The sequence below is a fragment of the Octopus sinensis genome, linkage group LG24 (assembly GCF_006345805.1).
Source record: "Octopus sinensis linkage group LG24, ASM634580v1, whole genome shotgun sequence".
In the NCBI taxonomy this organism is placed as follows: Eukaryota; Metazoa; Mollusca; class Cephalopoda; order Octopoda; family Octopodidae; genus Octopus; species Octopus sinensis.
The window spans coordinates 5,060,434-5,082,985 of record NC_043020.1 but is presented as its reverse complement, the minus strand read 5'-3'; the positions used below and the strand labels follow the sequence as shown (position 1 = coordinate 5,082,985).

The window sequence follows — 22,552 nt, the reverse complement described above, 5'->3', positions numbered from 1 at the left end:
TGTGAGAAGGCAGGGTGGAGTACGAAACAGAGAGAATGTCAATGTCAGTGATATATATATATATATATAATATATATATATATATATATATATATATATATATATCATCATCATCGTTTAACGTCCGCTTTCCATGCTGGCATGGGTTGGACGATTTTGACTGATGGCTGGCGAACCAGATGGCTGCACCAGGCTCCAATCTTGATCTGGCAGTGTTTCTACAGCTGGATGCCCCTCCTAACACCAACCACTCCAAGAGTTATATATATACATACACACACACACATCACCCATATATATATATATATTATATATATATATATATATATTATATATATACTCTCTTTTACTTGTTTCAGTCATTTGACTGTGGCCATGCTGGAGCACTGCCTTTAGTCAAGCAAATCGACCCCGGAACTTATTTTTTGTAAGCCCAGTACTTATTCTATCAGTCTCTTTTGCCGAACCTCTAAGTGACGGGGACATAAAGACACCAGCATCGGTTGCCAAGCAATGCTAGGGGGACAAACACAGACACACAAACATACACACACACACATATATACATATATACGACAGGCTTCTTTCAGTTTCCTTCTACCAAATCCACTCACAAGGCTTTGGTCGGCCCGAGGCTATAGTAGAAGACACTTGCCCAAGGTGCCACGCAGTGGGACTGAACCCAGAACCATGTGGTTGGTAAGCAAGCTACTTACCACACAGCCACTCCTGTGTCATTTTAAAAATAAAGAATCACATCATTGAAATCTCAAAGCCATGAAATGATGCAAGATTAATTTTACATGGTGTGAATACATAAGCTTTACATTTTACAGAATAATCTGAATGCTAAAGGGTTAAATGATGATGATGATGATCATCATCATCGTTTAACGTCCGCTTTCCATGCTAGACTGGGGTCTGTGAAGCCAGAAGGCTGCATCAGGCCCAGTCTGATCTGGCAGTGTTTCTACAGCTGGATGCCCCTCCTAACGCCAACAACTCCGTGAGTGTAGTGGGTGCTTTTTATGTGCCACCGACACAGGTGCCAGATGAGGCTGGCGAACAGCCACGCTCGGATGGTGCTTTTTATGTGCCACCGACACAGGTGCCAGACGAGGCTGGCGAATGGCCACGCTCAGATGGTGCTTTTTATGTGCCACCGACACAGGTGCCAGACGAGGCTGGCGAACGGCCACGCTCGGATGGTGCTTTTTATGTGCCACCGACACAGGTGCCAGACGAGGCTGGTGAACGGCCACGCTCGGATGGTGCTTTTTATGTGCCACCGACACAGGTGCCAGACGAGGCTGGCGAACGGCCACGCTCGGATGGTGTTTTTTATGTGCCACCGACACAGGTGCCGATGATGATATTCAAAGAGAACTGTTCCCTTGGTTATGCAGTGGTCAATTGTCCAGTGAAACTTACCTCCCGTGTTGGACTTGCCAGAGCGACATCACCATCAGATTTGTATTTGATAGGCGCCCCTCCTTCATGGATCAACGTACCAAAAGCTGTCGGTGTGAAAAAGGCTGGGATGCCAGCCCCACCTGCCCTGATCTTTTCAGCCAGAGTACCCTAGAAAACAAGAGTTAGACAATTTCAGTGACACAGAGGAAAGAGAAACAGTGAAATCTCATTGAGACAGATGTTAGGGGTGCATGCAATACAGGGGGTCCAGCTATGTTATTTTCACCCCGAGTAACCCGTAAAATCTGGCTGGTTAATCACGTTATCTCCTCGGCAGCATGATCCCTGTTTCTGTCTCACTGTCAGACATCAACCTTCCATCATCCTATTTCTTTACTACCCACAAGGGGCTAAACACAGAGGGGACAAACAAGGACAGACATAGGTATTAAGTCAATTACATCAACCCCAGTGCGTAACTGGTACTTAATTTATCGACTCTGAAAGGAGGAAAGGCAAAGTCAACCTCGGCAGAATTTGAACTCACAACGTAACGCAGACGAAATACCACTAAGCATTTCGCCCAGCGTGCTAACGGTTCTGCCAGCTCGCCGCCTTAAACCTTCCATCATCCGACACAAGATCACCTCCACCATTGTCCCCTCCCCTCTCAAAGGCTCTTTGTCTTGCAAGTAACTTGGAGACCCTGCCAAGTGCCACCGGCACGGGTACCATAGCTACAATTTCAATTTGATTTTTATTATGATGTTGACGTACTTGACTCAATAGGTCTCCTCAAACACACCAGGTCACTCTACGATCCAAGGTTAGCACAGCTGGCCGTCCAGCGAGCCAGGAAATCAATTTTGAAAATAAGGAAGACCATAAGCAAAATAACTGCCATTATTAAGCTGGTTTTTGGAATGTAAATTAGCATGAAATTTTGATGGAAGATTTTAATTTATAGATCACTTTAAACTTTTGATACCAACCTGCCTATAATTGCCCCTGGTTCTATGATAATAAACTTCCAGTTTAAAAGTAGTCTCAATTAAAACTTTCCATCAAAATTTCATGTCAATTTATGGTTCTAAACACTAATAATATCTAAGTTCATCATCACCATCGTTTAACGTCTGTTTTCCATGCTGGCATGGGTTGGACAGTTCGACCAGGAATCTGGGAAGCCAGAAGGCTGCACCAGGCTCCAATCTGATCTGGCAATATTTCTACAGCTGGATGCCCTTCATAACGCCAACCACTCCAAGAGTGTAGTGGGTGCTTTTTACGTGCCACCGGCAAAGGGGCCAGGGGAGCTGCCATTGATCATGATTGGATGGTGCTTTTATGTGCCACCAGCACGGGAGCCAGTCAAGGCAGTGCTGGCATCGGCCATGTTCGGATGGTGCTTTTTATGTGCCACCGACATGGGGACCACAACTACAATTTCCATTTGATTGTGATTTGATTTCATTTTGATTTCAAAACGAAGTGAAACAAAGTCAGTGTATTTCGACAGAGGTATGGTAACAAAAGGGTTAAAGTGATCTAAATTAAAACCTTAATTCAAAAGTTCATGTTCATTTATGGTTCCAAACACCAGCTTTACAATGACAAAGTTATTTTACTAAATTTATTATTTTTAAAATTAATTAAAATGAAGGCTATGTATTTTAACAAAAATATGGTAAAAAAAAATGTTAGCAAACTTAATTTGATGATTTCACATGAGCTGCCAGACAGAAACATAGAGAAACATACAGGGTTTCCATACAGTTTCCATCTCACGAATTTCCATTTATAATGCACAGGTTAATGTAAAGTTTGCCCAAGACGACACGAGGGGGGATTGAACCTGGGACCACACAGCTGCGAAGTGAACACCTTAACATCTGCCCTTCCTGTGGTCTCAGCCCCACAGGAACACCTAAACGTGACCCCAGAGAGAATGAAGTGTCTCTTACCTGAGGAGTGAGTTCTACCTCAAGTTCTCCACTCAAATATTGTTTCTCAAATTCTGCATTTTCTCCGACGTATGATGAGATCATCCTTTTAATCTGAAAGAATTAATTCATGGAACAAAGCATTACAACAATCTTCCACTCATTATACCGGTTACATATTGGACATGCTTGGTGTTGAACCCTTAAACATACAGATTACTATATCAAATGCAGTGCTTATTTATTCAAATTGTTTTGAATTAGTTCTATATTTAAGTGATGAGGAATTATTTACATTTGACGGATATTTGCCCTCATCTTCTTTGTTGTTAACACAACGTTTCAGCTGATATACCCTCCAGCCTTCATCAGGTGTCTTGGGGAAATTTCGAACTTGGGTTCTCATTCCTAAGGTATTTTTCAATGTTGTTGTTATTATTCAGGTCACTGCTTGGAATCGAACTTGGTGTAGTGGTTAAGAGCGCAGGCTACTAATCCTAAGATTCTGAGTTTGATTCCAGACAGTAAGAAGAAGAAGAAGAAAAATAATAATAATAATATCGTAAAATAACCTTAGGAATGAGAACCCAGGTTCGAAATTTCCCCAAAACACCTGAAGAAGGCTGGAGGGTATATCAGCCGAAATGTGTTAACAACAAACAAGATGAGGACAACAAAAAAGTCTAAATTATGCAGAAATGAAAATAATGCCGACATCTCATTTTAACAGATATATTTACTAAAATTAAATAAAAATATCTTGAAATACTAAAGAGTAAATTTATTCAATAAAATCACCATTGGCTACAACCAAGGACTCCAGACGACTTTGGAATCTCCTGCAACTCTTCTGGACGATCTCCTTGTTTGAGTTGGTGAATGCTGCCATAATTCTTGCATTTAGATCATCTTTGGTGTTATAAGGAGTTTTGTTGGTCTCTCGCTCAACTGCACCCCACATATAATAATCAAGGGGGTTGTAGTCTGGGTAGTTAGGTGGCCAGATGTTAGGGGTGATGTGGTGGGGGACAATCACTGACACAAAGACCCCACCAAACACACACACACACATATACATACAATGGGCTTCTTTCAGTTTCTGTCTACTAAATCAACTCACAAGGCTTTGGTCGGCCCAGAGCTATAGTAGAAGATACTTGCCCGAGGTACCATGTAGCACGACTGAACTTGGAACCAGGTGGGTGTGAAACAAACTTCTTACCAGACAAACAACACACATTAAACAACAGGTTAATTAACACATCGTTAAGACTCACCTGTTTCTGTTTGAGCAGCAAGCCAAGTCCGAAATCATCGACACCAGCATTGTTGCTGACGACAGTTAAATCTTTCACTTTACTTTTTAGCAGACCATCAATCAAATTCTCAGGAATTCCACAAAGACCAAACCCTGAAAGAGAATTACAAATAACCATGAGACTTGAGGATTTCTTTATCCATTTCCATCGAATCGAATTGAACCAGCCAGGATCCCTGGCCTGGTGGTACGTAAAAAGCACTATCCGACTCGTGGCCGATGCCAGCGCCGCCTCGACTGGCTTCCGTGCCGGTGGCACATAAAATACACCAATCCGACCGTAGCCGTTGCCAGCCTCGCCTGGCACCTGTGCAGGTGGCACGTAAAAAGCACCCACTACACTCACAGAGTGGTTGGCGTTAGGAAGGGCATCCAGCTGTAGAAACATTGCCAGATAAGACTGGAGCCTGGTGCAGCCTTCTGGCTTCCCAGATCCCCGGTCGAACCGTCCAACCCATGCTAGCATGGAGAACGGACGTTAAACGATGATGATGATGATGATGATGATCTCTCATATGCTAATCATTCATTTCTTGTCCCAAAACCACTTTTCTCAAAACCAATCCTGCCATATCTGTGCTTAACTCTTTAGTGTTCAGATTATTCTGTCAAATGTAATTCTTATTTATTAACATTGCTTTTAATTAGTCATGCATCATCTGGTAGCTTTACGATTTCAACGACATAATTGTATGTTTTCAAAATGACATTGTAGGGTATGTACAAGAAGTAAGTTTGTTCTAAACATCCATACTTGTTTTCAAACTTTTAGTTAGCCCTTGCTCCACAAGCCCCAAGTTACTTTGGTAGATGAAAAAAATAGGGAATGTGTATCGTAATATGATGCAAGGATCCAAAGGAAATACATGTAGTGGATCTTGCAAGTATGAAGTGGATTCGATCCACCATAGCCAAATTTAAATTAACATTGCAACAGAACTTTTCCCATGGTGGAACAATGGTTTTTCTCTGACAGCAGTTTTACATTTTCCAGATGCCATTAGCTAGGCCGAAATAATGTCTTCACCACTTGACCCTTTCTAACCTCCTTTACTCCATGAAAAGCTAGAATAGAGATAACAAGACCACCAACTAAATCTATTATTCTCAATGATATGTCTATCCTTGTGGATAGTTATAAAAGCAAGAATACCCCAAGCAAAAATCAGTCGGTGACGACTCAACGAGTTCAGTCACATGGTAACGACTCAATGAGAACGAAGTCTGGCTGACCAGACTAGGTCAAGGGAAGAAATGAAGTTTACTCTCAGCAACTATGAGACAACACCCTACAACTCTCACTAGCTCTAATTCTGTTCTCTTACAACATCATTCTATCTCTCTGTAATTACTACTAAACAATGAAGAGGACACAAACACAAACTTTACTTTGCATGCTTTTGGATTTATCATAACCTGCCCGTCGAGGCAAGGTATTTGTAACATAATGGTAAATAAATACTTTCTTAAAACTTTATGCATTGTTCACCTTTCACATCTTACAGTAAGCAATTATAACAACAACATTTTTATCGTTACAACTGCTGACCCTGACATTTCATAATATTGTTTACTAGTCAAACATAACCGTTACATATGTCCCGAGTATCACATCTGATACACAGGACAGGCAAAAGGCGGCGAGCTGGCAGAAACGTTAGCACACCGGGCGAAATGCGTGGTCGTATTTCGTCTGTTGTTACCTTCTCAGTTCAAATTCCGCCAAGGTCGACTTTGCCTTTCATCCTTTCGGGGTCGATAAATAAAGTACCAGTTTCCCACTGAGGTCGATGTAATCGACTTAATCCCTTTGTCTGTCCTTGTTTGACCCCTCTATGTTTAGCCCCTTGTGGGCAGTAAAGAAATACATAGGACAGGCAAAAGTGTTAAGCAGTTCTGTTAGATGAGACAGTTTTAGTGTGACATTGGTTTAATTATGTTCAACAAAGTGTGTCTTTGTAATGAAGCTGTGACATTAATTCTACCTGTCTAAGTTTGACTTACACCTGAGTTTAAGCTTTTAATTAATGCTTGTTTCGTATATTCTGAATAATATAATGTTTTCCTTTCCTAAATTCCAAGTTACTTTGATGATTAAAAAAATTGGGGAATGTATCAAATATGATGAAATCAAAATCAAATTCGATGACTGGCATCTGTGCTAGCAGGGTGTAAAGAGCACTATACGAGTTTGATTGCTGACAGAGCAGCTAACCGGCTTCCATGCCAGTGGTACATAAAAGGCACCATTCGAGTGCGATCGTTACCAGTGTCGCCTTACTGGCACTTGAGCCCCGTACTAGTAGGGTGCTAAGAGCACCATCCGAGTGGGATCGTTGCCAGAGCTACCAACTGGCTTCCGTGCCAGTGGCACATAAAAGGCACCATTCAAGCATGATTGTTACAAGCATTGCCTCACTGGCACCTGTGCCGGTGGCATGTGTAAAAAGATTCAAGCGAAGTCGTTGCCAGTACTGCCTGACTAGCCCCCGTGCTGGTGGCACGTAAAAGCATCCACTACACTCTCGTAGTGGTTGGCGTTAGGAAGGGCATCCAGCTGTAGTAACTCTACCAGATCAAGATTGGAGCCTGGTGCAGGCATCTGGTTCGTCAGCCCTCAGTCAAATTATCCAACCCATGCTAGCATGGAAAGTGGACGCTAAACGATGATGATGCATGGACACCAGGGAAATATATCTTGCCTGGCCAAGCTATTTTCTTAAGTTTATCTAAAATGTCCATACTTGTTTTTCGACCTTTAGATAGTCCTTGATTAATACATTCTGATTAAGATTAAAGTTTTCTTTTTATAAGTCTAAAGACAATGATGGATGAAAGAAAATTGCGAACACATATCACCTGTGATGCATGGGTGCCAGAGAAATATGTCTTGTGGGTCACATTTGATACACAGGTCAGTAGGACTGAACCCAAGTCCACAAAACCGGGAAGCCAACCTCTTAATCACACAGCCAAGCCTGTGCCAACAGAAACCTCCAGATCATGTTTTTTTCCTTCCTCTTCTCTCTCACCAATTGCCTTGGAGGCCTTGCAATACACACACACACAAAGGCATAAAAAGGGCAACAGGCATTGCTCTTCTACCCTTGACTAAATCTATTGTTCTCAATGATATGTCTATCCTTCTGGATAGTTATAAAAGCAAGAATACCCTGTGCTGATGCCTCGAAAACAAATGATAACCAAAAACTCACCTCCTACCAAAAGTTTAGCACCGTCTGGGATGTCTGAAACAATTTCTTCAACTGATTCATAGAATTGGGCATCCAGAGAGTTTGTGGTGCTGAAATTCACAGCAGACTGAAAGAAGGAAGAGAAGTGATAGATAATGGAACAAACTTTACAGAGTATCATGGAAATTTCCTTAAGGACGGAGGGGATGGGTGCAGACAGAAATATGTACATACAGTACCATGCAAAAGTCTTCGGCCACTTTGCGGCGGCGACAACATCGAAAAATACCTTAGGAATGAGAACCCAGGTTTGAAATTTCCCCAAGACACTTGATGAAGGCTGGAGGGTATATCAGCCAAAAACGTTGTGTTAACAACAAACAAGATGAGGACAAATATCCGTCAAATGTAAATAATGTACATAATTCGTCATCTCTTTAATATAGAACTCGATTTCTTTTACCTGATTTTTAGCGACGAATATGATCATCATTGGGATATGACTCTGGAGAAAGCAACTGCAACAAATTCTTCGAAACAAGTCAGAGATCCATTTGCAGCTCTTCCCATTCAGGGTTAGTTACTGAAAAGCTACATATTAGCTTAATAACTTAGATGGCTTTTAAGCTTATATATATATATATATATAATAATAATAAGAATAATAATAATAATAATAATAACAAAGGGTGAAACTAATTAATTAAGAAGTAATCAATAATTTCACCAAGTAGAATTCAGCATGAAAAGGACCATTTCATGGTAAGCTTAAGTAATACTTTATAAATAGGGTACAGCAACGATTTCGGTATGTGGTGAAGCAAATCGTTGCTGAACCCTAATTATAAAGTATATATATATATATATATATATATATACATATCATCATCATCATCGTTTAGCGTCTGCTTTCCATGCTGGCATGGGTTGGACGGTGCAACTGGGGTCTGGGAAGCCAGAAGGCTGCACCAGGCCCAGTCTAATCTGGCAATGTTTCTACGGCTGGATGCCCTTCCTAACGCCAACCACTCCGTGAGTGTAGTGGGTGCTTTTTACGAGCCAGACGAGTCTGGCAAACGGCCACGATCGGATGGTGCTTTTACGTGCCACCGGCACGGAAGCCATATATATATATATATATATCAAATTAGGTATACAACTGAAAGAGCTATTAATGATTTCATACAATTATGTTTACTGAAATGGGTATATTTATAAAATACGCCATGTAGCTTATAGCAATATTTCAGGCTGTGTTTACGCATTAAATATAATTTAAATATACTCAAGGACACTGGTTTGTAAGAAAATAAGAAAAACACGGGGAAAAACATGAAGGTTCATGCAAAGAATATATATTTGAGTGAGATTGTTGCCAGAGCAACAAGCTGGCCTCCGTGCCGATGGCATGTTTAAAACACTATTCAAGCGTGATCGTTACCTGCGTCGCCTTACTAGCACGTGTGCTGGTGGCATGTGAAAAAACATTCGAGCGAGGTCGTTGCCAGTGCCGCTGGACTGGCTCCTGTGCAGGTGGCACATAAAAAGCACCATTTGAGTGTGGCCATTGCCAGTACTGCCTGACTGGCCCTTGTGCTGGTGGCACGTAAAAGCACCCACTACACTCTCGGAGTGGTTGGCGTTAGGAAGGGCTTCCAGCTGTAGAAACTCTGCCAGATCAAGATTGGTGTCTGGTGCAGCCATCTGGTTCGCCAGACCTCAGTCAAATCGTCCAACCCATGCTAGCATGGAAAACGGATGTTAAACGATGATGATGATTATTTCTCTTTCTCTTTTACTTGTTTCAGTCATTTGACTGCGGCCATGCTGGAGCACCGCCTTTAATCGAGCAACTCGACCCCGGTACTTATTCTTTTGTAAGCCCAGTACTTATTCTATCGGCCTCTTTTGCCGAACCGCTAAGTTACGGGGACATAAACACACCATCATCGGTTGTCAAGCAATGCTTGGGGGACAAACACAGACACACAAACACACACACACATATACATACACATATACATATATACGACGGGCTTCTTTCAGTTTCCGTCTACCAAATCCACTCACAAGGCTTTGGTCGGCCCGAGGCTATAGTAGAAGACACTTGCCCAAGGTGCCACGCAGTGGAACTGAACCCGGAACCATGTGGTTCGTAAGCAAGCTACTTACCACACAGCCACTCCTTATTTACTTATTCATTTGTTTATATATTCATGAGTAGATGCACAAAGCAGTCAGTGAGTTAAGGGTAAACAAACATAAGACTTTGATCTAGAAAGATAGAAGGTAAACATCTTTTTAAAAACAACATATTTCAGCTTAAGGATTTTGTACAGGTATTCGTACAATCAGACTGAATGAGGACACACCAAATATCCACTATTTCAATATATTTAATCATTAGCAGGTCAGTGTGATAAGAAATTCACTTCTACCAATCATTATCTAGATTAGAACATTGCACGGCAATTCATTAACATACCTCTTACCACACGACATCTCACACACCTCTCAGTTCACTAGCAGGAGTGGCTGTGTGGTAAGTAGCTTGCTAACCAACCACATGGTCCCGGGTTCAGTCCCACTGCATGGCATCTTGGGCAAGTGTCTTCTGCTATAGCCCCGGGCCGACCAATGCCTTGTGAGTGGATTTGGTAGACGGAAACTGAAAGAAACCCGTCGTATATATCTATATATATATGTGTGTGTGTGTATATGTTTGTGTGTCTGTGTTTGTCCCCCTAGCATTGCTTGACAACCGATGCTGGTGTGTTTACGTCCCCGTCACTTAGCAGTTTGGCAAAAGAGACCGATAGAATAAGTACTGGGCTTACAAAGAATAAGTCCCGGGGTCGATTTGCTCGACTAAAGGCGGTGCTCCAGCATGGCCGCAGTCAAATGACTGAAACAAGTCAAAGAAAGAAAAAAAGAATAAATGCTAATTACACTCTGAACTAATTAGAGTGGCTATAAAATTAACTGCCCTCACTGCTGGCAGTTAAGTGTTTTCATCATGGACATCATCATCATCATCATCATCATTATTGCCATCATCATCATCATCATCATCATCGTCATCATCATCACCATTGCCATCATCCTTATCATCATCATCGTCATCACCATCATCCTTATCATCATCATCGTCATCATCACTCAATTCCTGTTTTCTATCATCATCATCATTGTTCGACCATGGTCGAGACAATGGAATTTACCATGCTACGCCAGACTTCACGGTCCATCATAGCATTACAGAGGCCCTGTTGCTGGATGCCTGTATCCCTGGAGATTACATCAGGGTAGGAGAGTGTGCACCCTCTGGTATCGCGAGTAGATGGCTTCCAGAGGAGAAGAGTAGAAATTACCTCTTTTTCAGCTCTACAACAATGTCCAGTAAACTGGACTCTCCTACCCTTCACAAGAGACAATGGAATTTACCATGCTACGCCAGACTTCACGGTCCATCATAGCATTACAGAGGCCCTGTTGCTGGATGTCTGTATCCCTGGAGATTACATCAGGGTAGGAGAGTGTGCGCCCTCTTGTATCGCAAGTAGATGGCTTCCAGAGGAGAAGAGTAGAAATTACCTCTTTTTCAGCTCTACAACAATGTCCAGTAAACTGGACTCTCCTACCCTTCACAAGAGACAATGGAATTTACCATGCTACGCCTGACCTCACGGTCCATCATGGCATTAAGGAGGTCCTGTTGCTGGATGCCTGTATCCCTGGAGATTACATCAGGGTAGGAGAGTGTGCGCTCTCTGGTATTGCGAGTAGATGGCTTCCAGAGGAGAAGAGTAGAAATTACCTTGTTTTCAGCTCTACAACAATGTCCAGCAAACTGGACTCTTCTACCTTTCACAAGAGATGATACAGGTGCTAGTTTCCCCATATATTTGCATTTTGGTTGGATGACGCTTCCATGATAGATTTTGAGCTCTCATAAGGAGAGCTATGGACATAATACACTGTGCTCTACTATACTGTGGTACCTACTTACAGTTAGGTAGACTGGGCTGCTAACAGTTAAGTGTTTTGATCATTGGTAACATATAGTGAACTGTACTACACTGTGGTTTCTACTTACAGCTAGGTAGACTGGACTATTCACAGTTAAGTATCCTGTCCACCAACACACAGTACAGTGCAAAGCCATTAAAAAAATCAATAGAAGTGACTTTTTTGTGAATTTTCTATCCAAAACCCAATCAAAATGCCCGAAACTTGATATGCCAATTGAATGCCAGCTAGCTGTATGTGATTGGTCGGAGATTTGGACAGTACTCACGTGTATGTGTGCACGCATGCAGCTGTATATGCATGCACTAGCACTATGACCTGGCGTTACCAGGTCATAGTGCTAGTTTTATCTAAGGATGTCCAAAAACTGTTTGCTAATTCAGAAGACCAAATCGATATATTTATTACAACAGTATGTTATGGTTGCCAGGTAATTGAAATGGCATTTGGTATCTGAAAATGTATGGTAGTTAATTTGAAAGCAGGTAAGAGAATGACCAGCAATGAGGTGTTCAGCCACTGTCTGAATAAAGCATTAGTAGTCCTGAAAACGACAGCTATAAATATCTGGGTCAACTCGAATTGGATAAAAATTCTAGACAGAATAATCTTAACAAGCAAGACAGATACATATTTAACTCTTTCAACACCAACTCACTCTAATGATGATGATGATGATGTAGTTATGTATGCATGCATTTATATATCTATGTCTTTGTGTCTGCTGTTGTCGCCCATCCCCACTATTTAGAACCAATGTTGGTTTGTTTATATCCCCATAACAGTTCTGTAAAGGAGATGGATAGAATAAGTACCAGACATAATTTAAAAAAAAAAAAAATGAAAAACTTAAGTGCTTTGTTCGACTAAAACCCATCAAGGAGGTGCCCCAGCATGGCCGCAGTCCAATGACTGAAACAAGTGACAGATAAAAGATGCAGCAGAGGAAAGGAGACCAAGGGTGGAATTAGTACTGAAGAATGTGTTGCTACCAAATCTAGTTCAAGGCATCTGGTGAGTAGTAAAGCACTTCTCTTGCAGTTTGTTGCAGAAAGCAGCAGCCTGGTTTGGTTAAAGAACTGAGAATAAGAAAGTCTGCAAGGAGAGACGCAGGATAGAATAGCAGAGTAAACATGAGAGTTATGCCTCCATATGGCCAATTTCGAAGAGATACACTGCCCCTCCAAAAAACCGTAGTCGTGGAATTAGCTGGAAAAAGGAAGAACCGAAATGAGAAAACTGAGAGCCTAATACCTGTAACTTAGAACCAAACCCTTAATACAGACCCTGTGACAAAAAACATATACAGGGTGACCCCATAAATGTATATACACTTAAATGATAATAGGTCATCAATTCACCGTGAGGAAAGTTTACCGAGAAAATATATCCGTAGTACCTTACCATTAATAGGTGCAGGTGTGGCTGTGTGGTAAGAAGCTTGCTTACCAACCACATAGTTCTGAGTTCAGTCCCATTGCGTGGCACCTTGGGCAAGTCTCTTCTACTATAGCTTCGGCCTGACCAAAGCCATGTGAGTGAATTTGGTAGACAGAAACTAAAAGAAGCCTGTCGTGTGTGTGTGTATATATATATATATATACTACACACTCGGAGTGGTTGGCGTTGGGAAGGGCATCCAGCTGTAGAAACTCTGCCAGATCAGATTGGAGCCTGGTGCAGCCATCTGGTTCGTCAGTCCTCAGTCAAATCGTCCAACCCATGCTAGCATGGAAAGCGGATGTTAAATGATGATGATGACGATATATGTTTGTGTGTCTGTGTTAGTGTGTTGCTAGACAACCAATGTTGGTGTGTTTAGGTCTCCGTAATCTAGCAGTTCAGCAAAAGAGACTGATAGAATAAGTACTAAGCTTACAAAGAATAAGTCCTAGGGTCGATTTGTTTGACTAAAGGCGGTGCTCCAGCATGGCTGCAGTCAAATGACTGAAACAAATAAAAGAGTAAAAGAAATTAATAGTTAAAAACTATTTTATTTTTAAAAAAAACCCAGAGAATTGATGATGATTAATTTATCAGTCATGCATTTAAATAGCTTCTTACTCAGATTTTCATTTCTTTTTAGACTCAAACCATTATAAAAATATTAGTTTCATATTTTGGCACAAGGCCAGCAAGTCTGGCAGAGAGGGTAAGACAATTACATTGACCCACAGTGCTCAGCTGGTAATTATTTTATCATCGACCTTGAAAGTATTGAAAAGGCAAAGTCGACCTCGGTGGAATTTGAACTCAGAACGTAAAGACAGACGAAATGCTTAGCAGCATTTTGTCCGGCATGCTAACGATTCTGCCAATATGCTTAGAGTACAAAGAACTGGATTTAAATACTAACGATATTGTATCCAGTCTGCTAATAATTTGAGCTGATTGGGAATTGTAATTTAAATATTGGTTTTAAAGTTTGGTACATCATCATCATCATCATCATCATCATTTAGCGTCCGCTTTCCATGCTAGCATGGGTTGGACGGTTCAACTGGGGTCTGTGAAGCCGGAAGGCCGCATCAGGCCCAGTCAGATCTGGCAGTGTTTCTACGGCTGGATGCCCTTCCTAACGCCAACCACTCCGTGAGTGCAGTGGGTGCTTTTTACGTGCCACTGGCACAGGTGCCAGACAGAGCTGGCAAACGGCCACGAACGGATGGCGCTTTTACGTGCCACCGGCACGGGGGCCAAGCGAGGCTGGCAGCGGACACGACGATCGGATGGTTCGCTTAACCACAGCTGCAACTTCCACTGATGTTGATCGGCCTCAATTTTGGTTCTGCTTTCTGATTTGATTTGGTTTGATTTTCACGAGACCAGAAAATTTCATGGGAGGGGTCTAGTCAATTACATTGACCCCCAGTATTCAACTGGTACTTATTTTATCGACCACAGAAAGATGAAAGGTAAAGTCGACCCCAGCAGCATTTGAACTCTGAACGTAAGATTGGAAGACATGCCAACAAAAGCGTTCTGCCAGCTCGTCGCTAGAGTGAGGGTTGGTTTCAAACTTAAAATTGAAAGAATTGCCGCCTAAGCATTTTTTGCTCTTATAAATATTGGTTTCATATTTTGGCACAAGGCCAGCAATTTTGGGGAAGGAAAAGGTCAATTACATTGACCCCAGTGCTGGGTTGGAAGGAACGCTATTAAGCACTTTTCTCAATATACTCTTTTACTTGTTTCAGTCATTTGACTGCGACCATGCTGGAGCACTGCCTCTAATCGAGCAACTCGACCCCGGGACTTATTCTTTTGTAAGCCCAGTACTTATTCTATCGGTCTCTTTTGCCGAACCACTAAGTAATGGGGACGTAAACACACCAGCATCGGTTGTCAAGCAATGCTAGGGGGACAAACACAGACACACAAACACACACACGCATACATATATATACATATATACGACGGGCTTCTTTCAGTTTCCGTCTACCAAATCCACTCACAAGGCATTGGTCGGCCTGGGGCTATAGCAGAAGACACTTGCCCAAGGTGCCACGCAGTGGGACTGAACCCAGAACCATGTGGTTGGTAAGCAAGCTACTTACCACACAGCCACTCCTGCGCCTATGATAACAATTCTGCCAGTTCACTGCCCTAGTGCAGAAATGAATATTAATATCCTTTCTACTAAAGGCACAAGGCTTGAAATTCTGAGGGAGGGGACTAGTTGATTACATCGACCCCAGTGTTTCATTAGTACTTAATTTATCGACCCCGAAAGGATCAAAGGCAAAGTCGACCTTGGTGGAATTTGAACTCAGAACATAAGGTCGGAAGGAAAGCTGCTAAGCATTTTCCTGGAATGGTAATGATTCTGCCAGCTTGCTGCCTTTATATATATATTGGTTTCGAATTTTGACACAAAGCCAGCAATTGTGGGGAAGGAGAAAGTCAACAGGTGCTTATTTTATCAACCCCCGAAAAAAGGACAGTGGTTAGAGCGTCGAGCTTACGATTGTGAGGTTGTGAGCTCGAATCCTGGACCGGGCTGCGTGTTGTGTTCTTGAGCAAGACACTTTATTTCACGTTGCTCCAGTTCACTCAGCTGTAGAAATGAGTTGTGGTGTCACAGGTGCCAAGCTGTATCGGCCCCTTTGCCTTTCTCTTGGGCAGAATTTCAACTCAGAGTGTAAAGACAGATGAACTGCAGCTAAGTATAACAATAATACTAATAAGAATAACAGTTTTCAAGTTTGGCACAAGGCCAGCAATTTCGAGGGGGAGTTAAGTTGATTACATTGACCTCAGTATTCAACTGGTACTTATTTTATCGACCCTGAAAGGCTGAAAGGCAAAGTCGACAGGGCAGAATTTGAACTCAGAACACAAAGGACGAAATAACCACTAAGCATAACGGTAATTATCGTCATTATCATTAAGGTGGGCGAGCTGGCAGAACTGTTGGCATGCCAGGCGAAAGTCCTTGCGTTCAGAGTTCAAATTCCACTGAGGTCAACTTTGCTTTTCGTCCTTTTGGAGTCAATGGAAGAAGTCCCAGTAGAATACTGAGATAGATATAATCAACAAACCTCACTCCAAGAAAATTTCAGGCCTTATCCCCTTATAATAGAAAGGATTATCATCATTATTATTATTTGTCCACCAAGGCCAAAGATTAGAAAATTACTATTTTTAAAACTCACAATGTGAGATATTCAGCAACAGTGCTTTGTAGTAAAGATTGTTTGCCAACATAACATGGCAGTCCTGGTTTAGGACGAATGTTGCTGTAATTTAGCCCCAGGAGACATCGTCTCCAGCTGGCAATACGACATGATCTGTGTCCTTATATCTGTGCTGAAGGCACGTGGCTCAGTGATTAGAGCGTTGAGCTTACGATCGTGAGGTTGTGAGCTCGAATCCCGGACCGAGCTGCGTGTTGTGTCCTTGAGCAAGACACTTTATTTCACGTTGCTCCAGTTCACTTAGCTGTAGAAATGAGTTGTGGTGTCACAGGTGCCAAGCTGTATCGGCCCCTTTGCCTTTTCCTTGGACAACATCGGTGACGTGGAGAGGGGAGGCCGGTATGCATGGGCGACTGCTGGTCTTCCATAAAACAACCTTGCCCAGACTTGTGGCTCAGAGGGTAATTCTCTAGGTGCAAACCCATGGTCAGTGTCTGACCGAAGGGGGTCACCACCACCACTATATCTGTGCTGATGAAGAGAAATGACCAGGAAATTGCAATACACAGATATTGTTTTGCGCTGAGTGGAGGTGCTAGATCCCCTTGTTCGAAGATATAAGGACACAGATCATATTGTATAGCCAGCTGGAGACGATGTCTCCCGGGGCTAAATTACAGCAACATTCGTCCTAAACCAGGACTGCCATGTTATGTTGGCAAATAATCTTTACTACAAGGCCAAAGATGTTGGGGATTCTATATGAATTAAGAGTCTCTATATGGTCGCCCGATCAGCTAGAAATAGCAGTTAAATCTTCATCAGATTATATCCGGCTGTCTTAAAGTGTGTGTTTGGGCGGGGGAGGACAGACACTGCACAATGAAAGCAGTTGATACACGACAGGAAAAAATAGGCCTTTGATCAGAAATCAACAAAATCAGATACAAACTTGACACTATACGGCAGCAGACTTTACGATGTCTCATCTCTTCTTTAAGGGCAAAGTGCAGAGAAAATAATAAGAGGGAAAAAAATTTAATAAATAAGACTCAAAAGAAAAGGAAAAAAAACAGAAACTAAAGCGAATGAAAAAGATAAACAAAATCAGAATGATAATACTTTATGTTACGTGCATGTATATACGTTTTGTGGGTCAAAGAAGATAAACAGGACTCAATATACATATGTGAGAGAGTTTGTGTGTGTATATATATATATAAAAAATCAACAGAAATTTACAAAAGTGACAGAAGGGCCAAAGGCTTTCTGCATCAGACTTCTATTTATCTATCTTATATATCATCATTGTCATCATAAATATATATATATATATATATATAAAGGAATACCAAAACTGGGGCAAGAACGCAAAACATCCAGACAGTTAGATGATACAAAAAAGGGACAACAAAAAATCCAGACAGACGATACAAAAAAAGAAGGACAGGTCATTCAAAGTTTTCTTTCTTCAGTTGAGTTCCAGATTATCTTTGCAATTTCGGCTAGTTATACTCGAGATTGCTTCAATCTGGCCAGCCCCAAGGAAAAACTAAGCTAAGAGCACTAGATTCCTTGGAAGAAAACAGCGAGAGTATATGAAAACAAGGATGGAAAAAAATGGAGAAATGGTACACAAATGCAAATAAAGGACATTAACAACAGGTGTCTTTCGACTAAGGATGAATTACATTAAGCTAGCGTGAGTGGAAGAGAAGCCTTACGGCAGGGACATAGGAGATGACAGGCATGGGGAGGAATATAAATGTTGCACGGATGGTATATATTTGACAAGCCAAGTGAGACTGTAGTCGTGGCCAATGCCAATGTCAGGTCAAAGGCACCTGTGCCAGTGGCACATAAAAGACACCTACACACTCTTGAAATAACTGGCATTAGGAATGGCAACCAGCCAAATCAGATTCCAATGTGGTAGTCCCCCTGCCCCCACCGGGCTTACCAGTTTTCAGTCAAACTGTTCAACACATGCCAGCAATCAAAGTACGGAGATGTGCTTGCATAGCAAGTGACCTGATCTGAGATTGTGTACTGAAACAAAAACAATTGCAGCATGTAGGATGTTTATAAGCCATTTAAAAAACACACGAAAAAACATTAGATTCTGTGCTGCATAGAATTTTGTCAGTGAACAGGTTACGGTCTCAAAGCGATGAGAATATTTTGGCAAATTAAATTTAAATGTCGAAGTCAATCTAATGGTTTTTTGCGTGTTTTAAAATGGCCTTATAAACATCTTCCACGCTGCAATTGTTTTTGTGTGTATGTATATATATATATATATATATATATATATTTACCTTGGATCGTAGGGCGACCTGCTGTGCTTGAGGAGACCTATTGAGTCAAGTACATCAACATCAAATGGAAATTGTAGTTGGATACCTGTGCCAGTGGCATGTAAAAAGTACCATCTGAATGTGGCAGATGCCAGGGCTCCTGAACTGGCCTCCGTGCCGGTGGTACATAAAAAGCACCCACTACACTTACGGAGTGACTGGCGTTAGGAAGGGCATCAAGCTGTAGAAACACTGCCAGATCAGACTGGAGCCTGGTGCAGCCTCCTGGCTTCCCAGACCCTGGTTGAACCATCCAATCCATGCTAGCATGGAAAACGGATGTTAAACGATGATGATGATTATGATGATATATATATATATAATATATATATATATATATAGTACCGTTCTGTGAAGGTAAGATGAACAAAAAGAAGTACTCCATCTGGTGAGAGATGAATAGATTTTTATGAGCTACCAACAGTTTCAAGCAATATAAAATGACACAGACAGCATTTATACATACTGAGGTCATTAAAGCAACCAACCAACCACACACACACACATATTTAAAGCAGAATTTATTCATGTTCAGAGGCATTAGTAAACTGAGGAACTACTGTATTAAATGAATGTAAGACAAGAGATAAAGCACGATTTATTCATGATTGAAGTTGTTCGAAAACCGAGGTACCAATGTAAGTTAGAGGTGTTTAAACCCTCTAAGGGACAGATGGATCCAGAGGCACTCCTGGTAATTACTTCAGTATGGATGGTCCTTGTTATAAGGGATACGGTGGTGGGTAATTTAAAAAGTAAACCATAGTTTAATGTATATAAAGACGATAAGAAAATGGAGAAATAAGTAACAATGAGAAGTGGATCTTTGGTACTATAAAGCCATTAATTAATTAAGAATTAATTAAATAATGGCTTCATGACACCAAGGATTCACTTTTCATTATTTTGTTCTCCATTTTCTTATCGTGTATTTATGTATGTATATATATATATATACATATATATATATATATATATATATATAAAGGAAATGAAGAAAATGCTGACAAAATAATTTAAGTAAGGGAGAGTGTATTTAATTAGGTGAAAGAAGAGAAAAAAATCTATCAGAAAGGAACTCTATCTCTCTTAAAAAAATATCTTTTGATAAGCATAACAAATGCGCAACCGGTAAAAAGAACTTTCACCTAATTAAATACACTCTCCCTTACTTAAATTATTTTGTCAGCATTTTCTTCATTTCCTTTTTTTATATATCACAACTCGTGTTCCACATCTCCTTTTTTAGATATATATATATATATATATATATAAACGGCAAAATGTTTGTGTGTGTGTGTGTATCCTTTATACAAATCCACAATTTTTCAGTTAGAGGGCTCGCACTTTCTGTGGTCATTCAAAACCGTCCAAAGGTGGTCGTGCACATCTTTACATTTCCCCAGTCACCCCGCAAAGCCATTAAAAAAATCAATAGAAGTGACTTTTTTGTGAATTTTCTATCCAAAACCCTATCAAAATGCCCGAAATTTGATACGCCAATTGAATGCCAGCTAGCTGTATGTGATTGGTCGCAGATTTGGACAGTACTTGCATGTATGTGCACACGAACGCACGCAGCTGTATATGCATGCACTAGCACTATAACCCAGCGTTGCCAGGTCATAGTGCTAGTATATATATATATATATATACGCACGCACACACACACACACACACACACACATATACATAGATACAGGCATGGCAGTGTGGTTATGAAGTTCTGTTTGCAACTGCAGTCCCACTGCCCAGCAGATTGGACATCTACAATGGTCCAGAAGACCAAAGTAATGTGAGTGAATTTGGTAGATGGAAACTGAAAGAAGCCTGTCATATATATATGTATGTATGTATGTGTGTCAGAGTTTGTCCCCTACCACTTCTTGACAACTTAGTGGTTAAGCAAAAGAGACGGATAGAATAAGTACTAGAAAATAATAAGTCCTAGAGTCGATTTATTCGACTAAAACCCTTCAAAGCAGGGCCCCAGAATGCCAGCAGTCAAATGACTGAAAAAAGTGAAAGATGGCCGATGACAGTACCACCTGATTGGCACCTGTGCCAGTGGCACATAAAAAGCACCATTTGAGCATGGTTGATGCCAGTGCTGCTTGACTGGCTCCCGTGCCGGTGGCACGTAAAAAGCACCATTCAAGTGTGACCGATGCCAGTACTGCCTGACTGGCCCTCATGTCGGTGGCACATAAAAAGCACCCACTACACTCTCTGAGTGGTTGGCATTAGAAAGGGCATCCAGCTGTAGAAATATTACCAGATCAGATTGGAGCCTGGTGCAGCCTCCTGGTTCACCAGCCCTCAGTCAAACCATCCAACCCATGCCAGCATGGGAAGCAAATGTTAAACACTGATGATATATATATATAAATAGATATATTCATACAGCACAGAATGTTTTCACCTCAATAGATGTCACTGATTGATTGAAATTGCAGAAATTATAGAATTTTCTCAATAAAGCCAAGAGAAAAAGATGTTTTATAAACACCTTCTACCAGTATACGAAGTTTAAAAGTGTTTAGTTACGTGGAAATTATTTTAAAAAACTACCGTTCAAACCGAAAAGATCCGTATTTATTATTAATTGTTGTAGGCCTAATTGTATAGACATATAATAACACCAAGAGTATCTACCTACAGCTCGGGGTCCCGAAAGTGGTCTTGGACGCCTTGCACAATTTCTCTTGCGGGCCCTGTATGCACTAGCGTAGCTGGAGTGGGAAGGTGGGGACGTCCGCTCCGAACGGTACTTTTGCTTCCGCTGTGAGCAATATGGTTTTTGTGGGGTCCGGGGGCGGAAAAATGGAAGGGCCGCTCCGGGTGGCACACACTCTAAACTCTTCAATGACTGAAACATGTACACGAGGAAGTTATTGTATGGTAAGCTTGTTGGATCTTTTCGGTTTGAACGGCAGTTTTTTCTAGCGGTGTCATATGAAATTGTCACCCATAATTATGACCCTAGTATCGATCTATTGCATTTCAATCTGTTTTAGGGTTAAGGTTAGGGGTGGGGGGAAGGGTATCTTTTTTTCTTCCCTAATGTAAATAAACCCAATCTGTTCCTTAAACGAGGGACATATTCATACGGCACAGAATGTTTTTTACCTCAATACACGTCATTGATTAGTTGAAATTGCAGAAATTGAAGAAATAAAAAACAACAAATATCTTACAAACTATAGAATTTTTTCAATAAAGCCAAGAGAAAAAAGATGTTTTATAAACACATTCTACCAGTATACGAAGTTTAAAAGTGTTTAGTTACGTGGAAATTATTTTAAAAAACTGCCGGTCAAACCGAAAAGATCCAGCTTGTTGAATCTGTAAGTAAGCAACGACTTCCTGTACTGAGAGGACCACATAAAAACATGCTGGATTCCCCCTGAATGTCACCCAACAAGTCCAAAGTATGTTTAACAAGTCTTTATAATCTCAGACACCTTCAGCGGCTTAAAAATTATTCCGCACATGACTGGGAATCCCCGAAGGTTTGTAAAAATTCTAAGGTGTGTTGTTTTATGTCTATAGATAGAAGTCTATTATAAAACAGTAATTAACTGCAATTAAGGCTTGTAGCCACTTATGTAACAATGATCCATTTGTCAAACTGGTGAATGAAACCTGATGTTTCAATGTG

General features: G+C 41.2%; 1 protein-coding gene across 2 annotated transcripts in view; it reads right to left on the bottom strand.

Moving 5' to 3' along the window:
• LOC115224055 (succinyl-CoA:3-ketoacid coenzyme A transferase 1, mitochondrial) overlaps nucleotides 1-22,552 on the bottom strand; it is a 44,476-nt gene that overhangs the window by 18,035 nt on the left and 3,889 nt on the right. For both annotated transcript variants that reach the window (XM_029794855.2, XM_036512707.1), the window contains exons 2-5: nucleotides 7,890-7,995; nucleotides 4,634-4,767; nucleotides 3,378-3,470; nucleotides 1,432-1,581 (exon numbers count right to left, since the gene is read on the bottom strand). In XM_029794855.2, coding sequence (XP_029650715.1) covers nucleotides 1,432-1,581; nucleotides 3,378-3,470; nucleotides 4,634-4,767; nucleotides 7,890-7,995 — 483 coding nt within the window. The remainder of the gene's footprint in view (nucleotides 1-1,431; nucleotides 1,582-3,377; nucleotides 3,471-4,633; nucleotides 4,768-7,889; nucleotides 7,996-22,552) is intronic.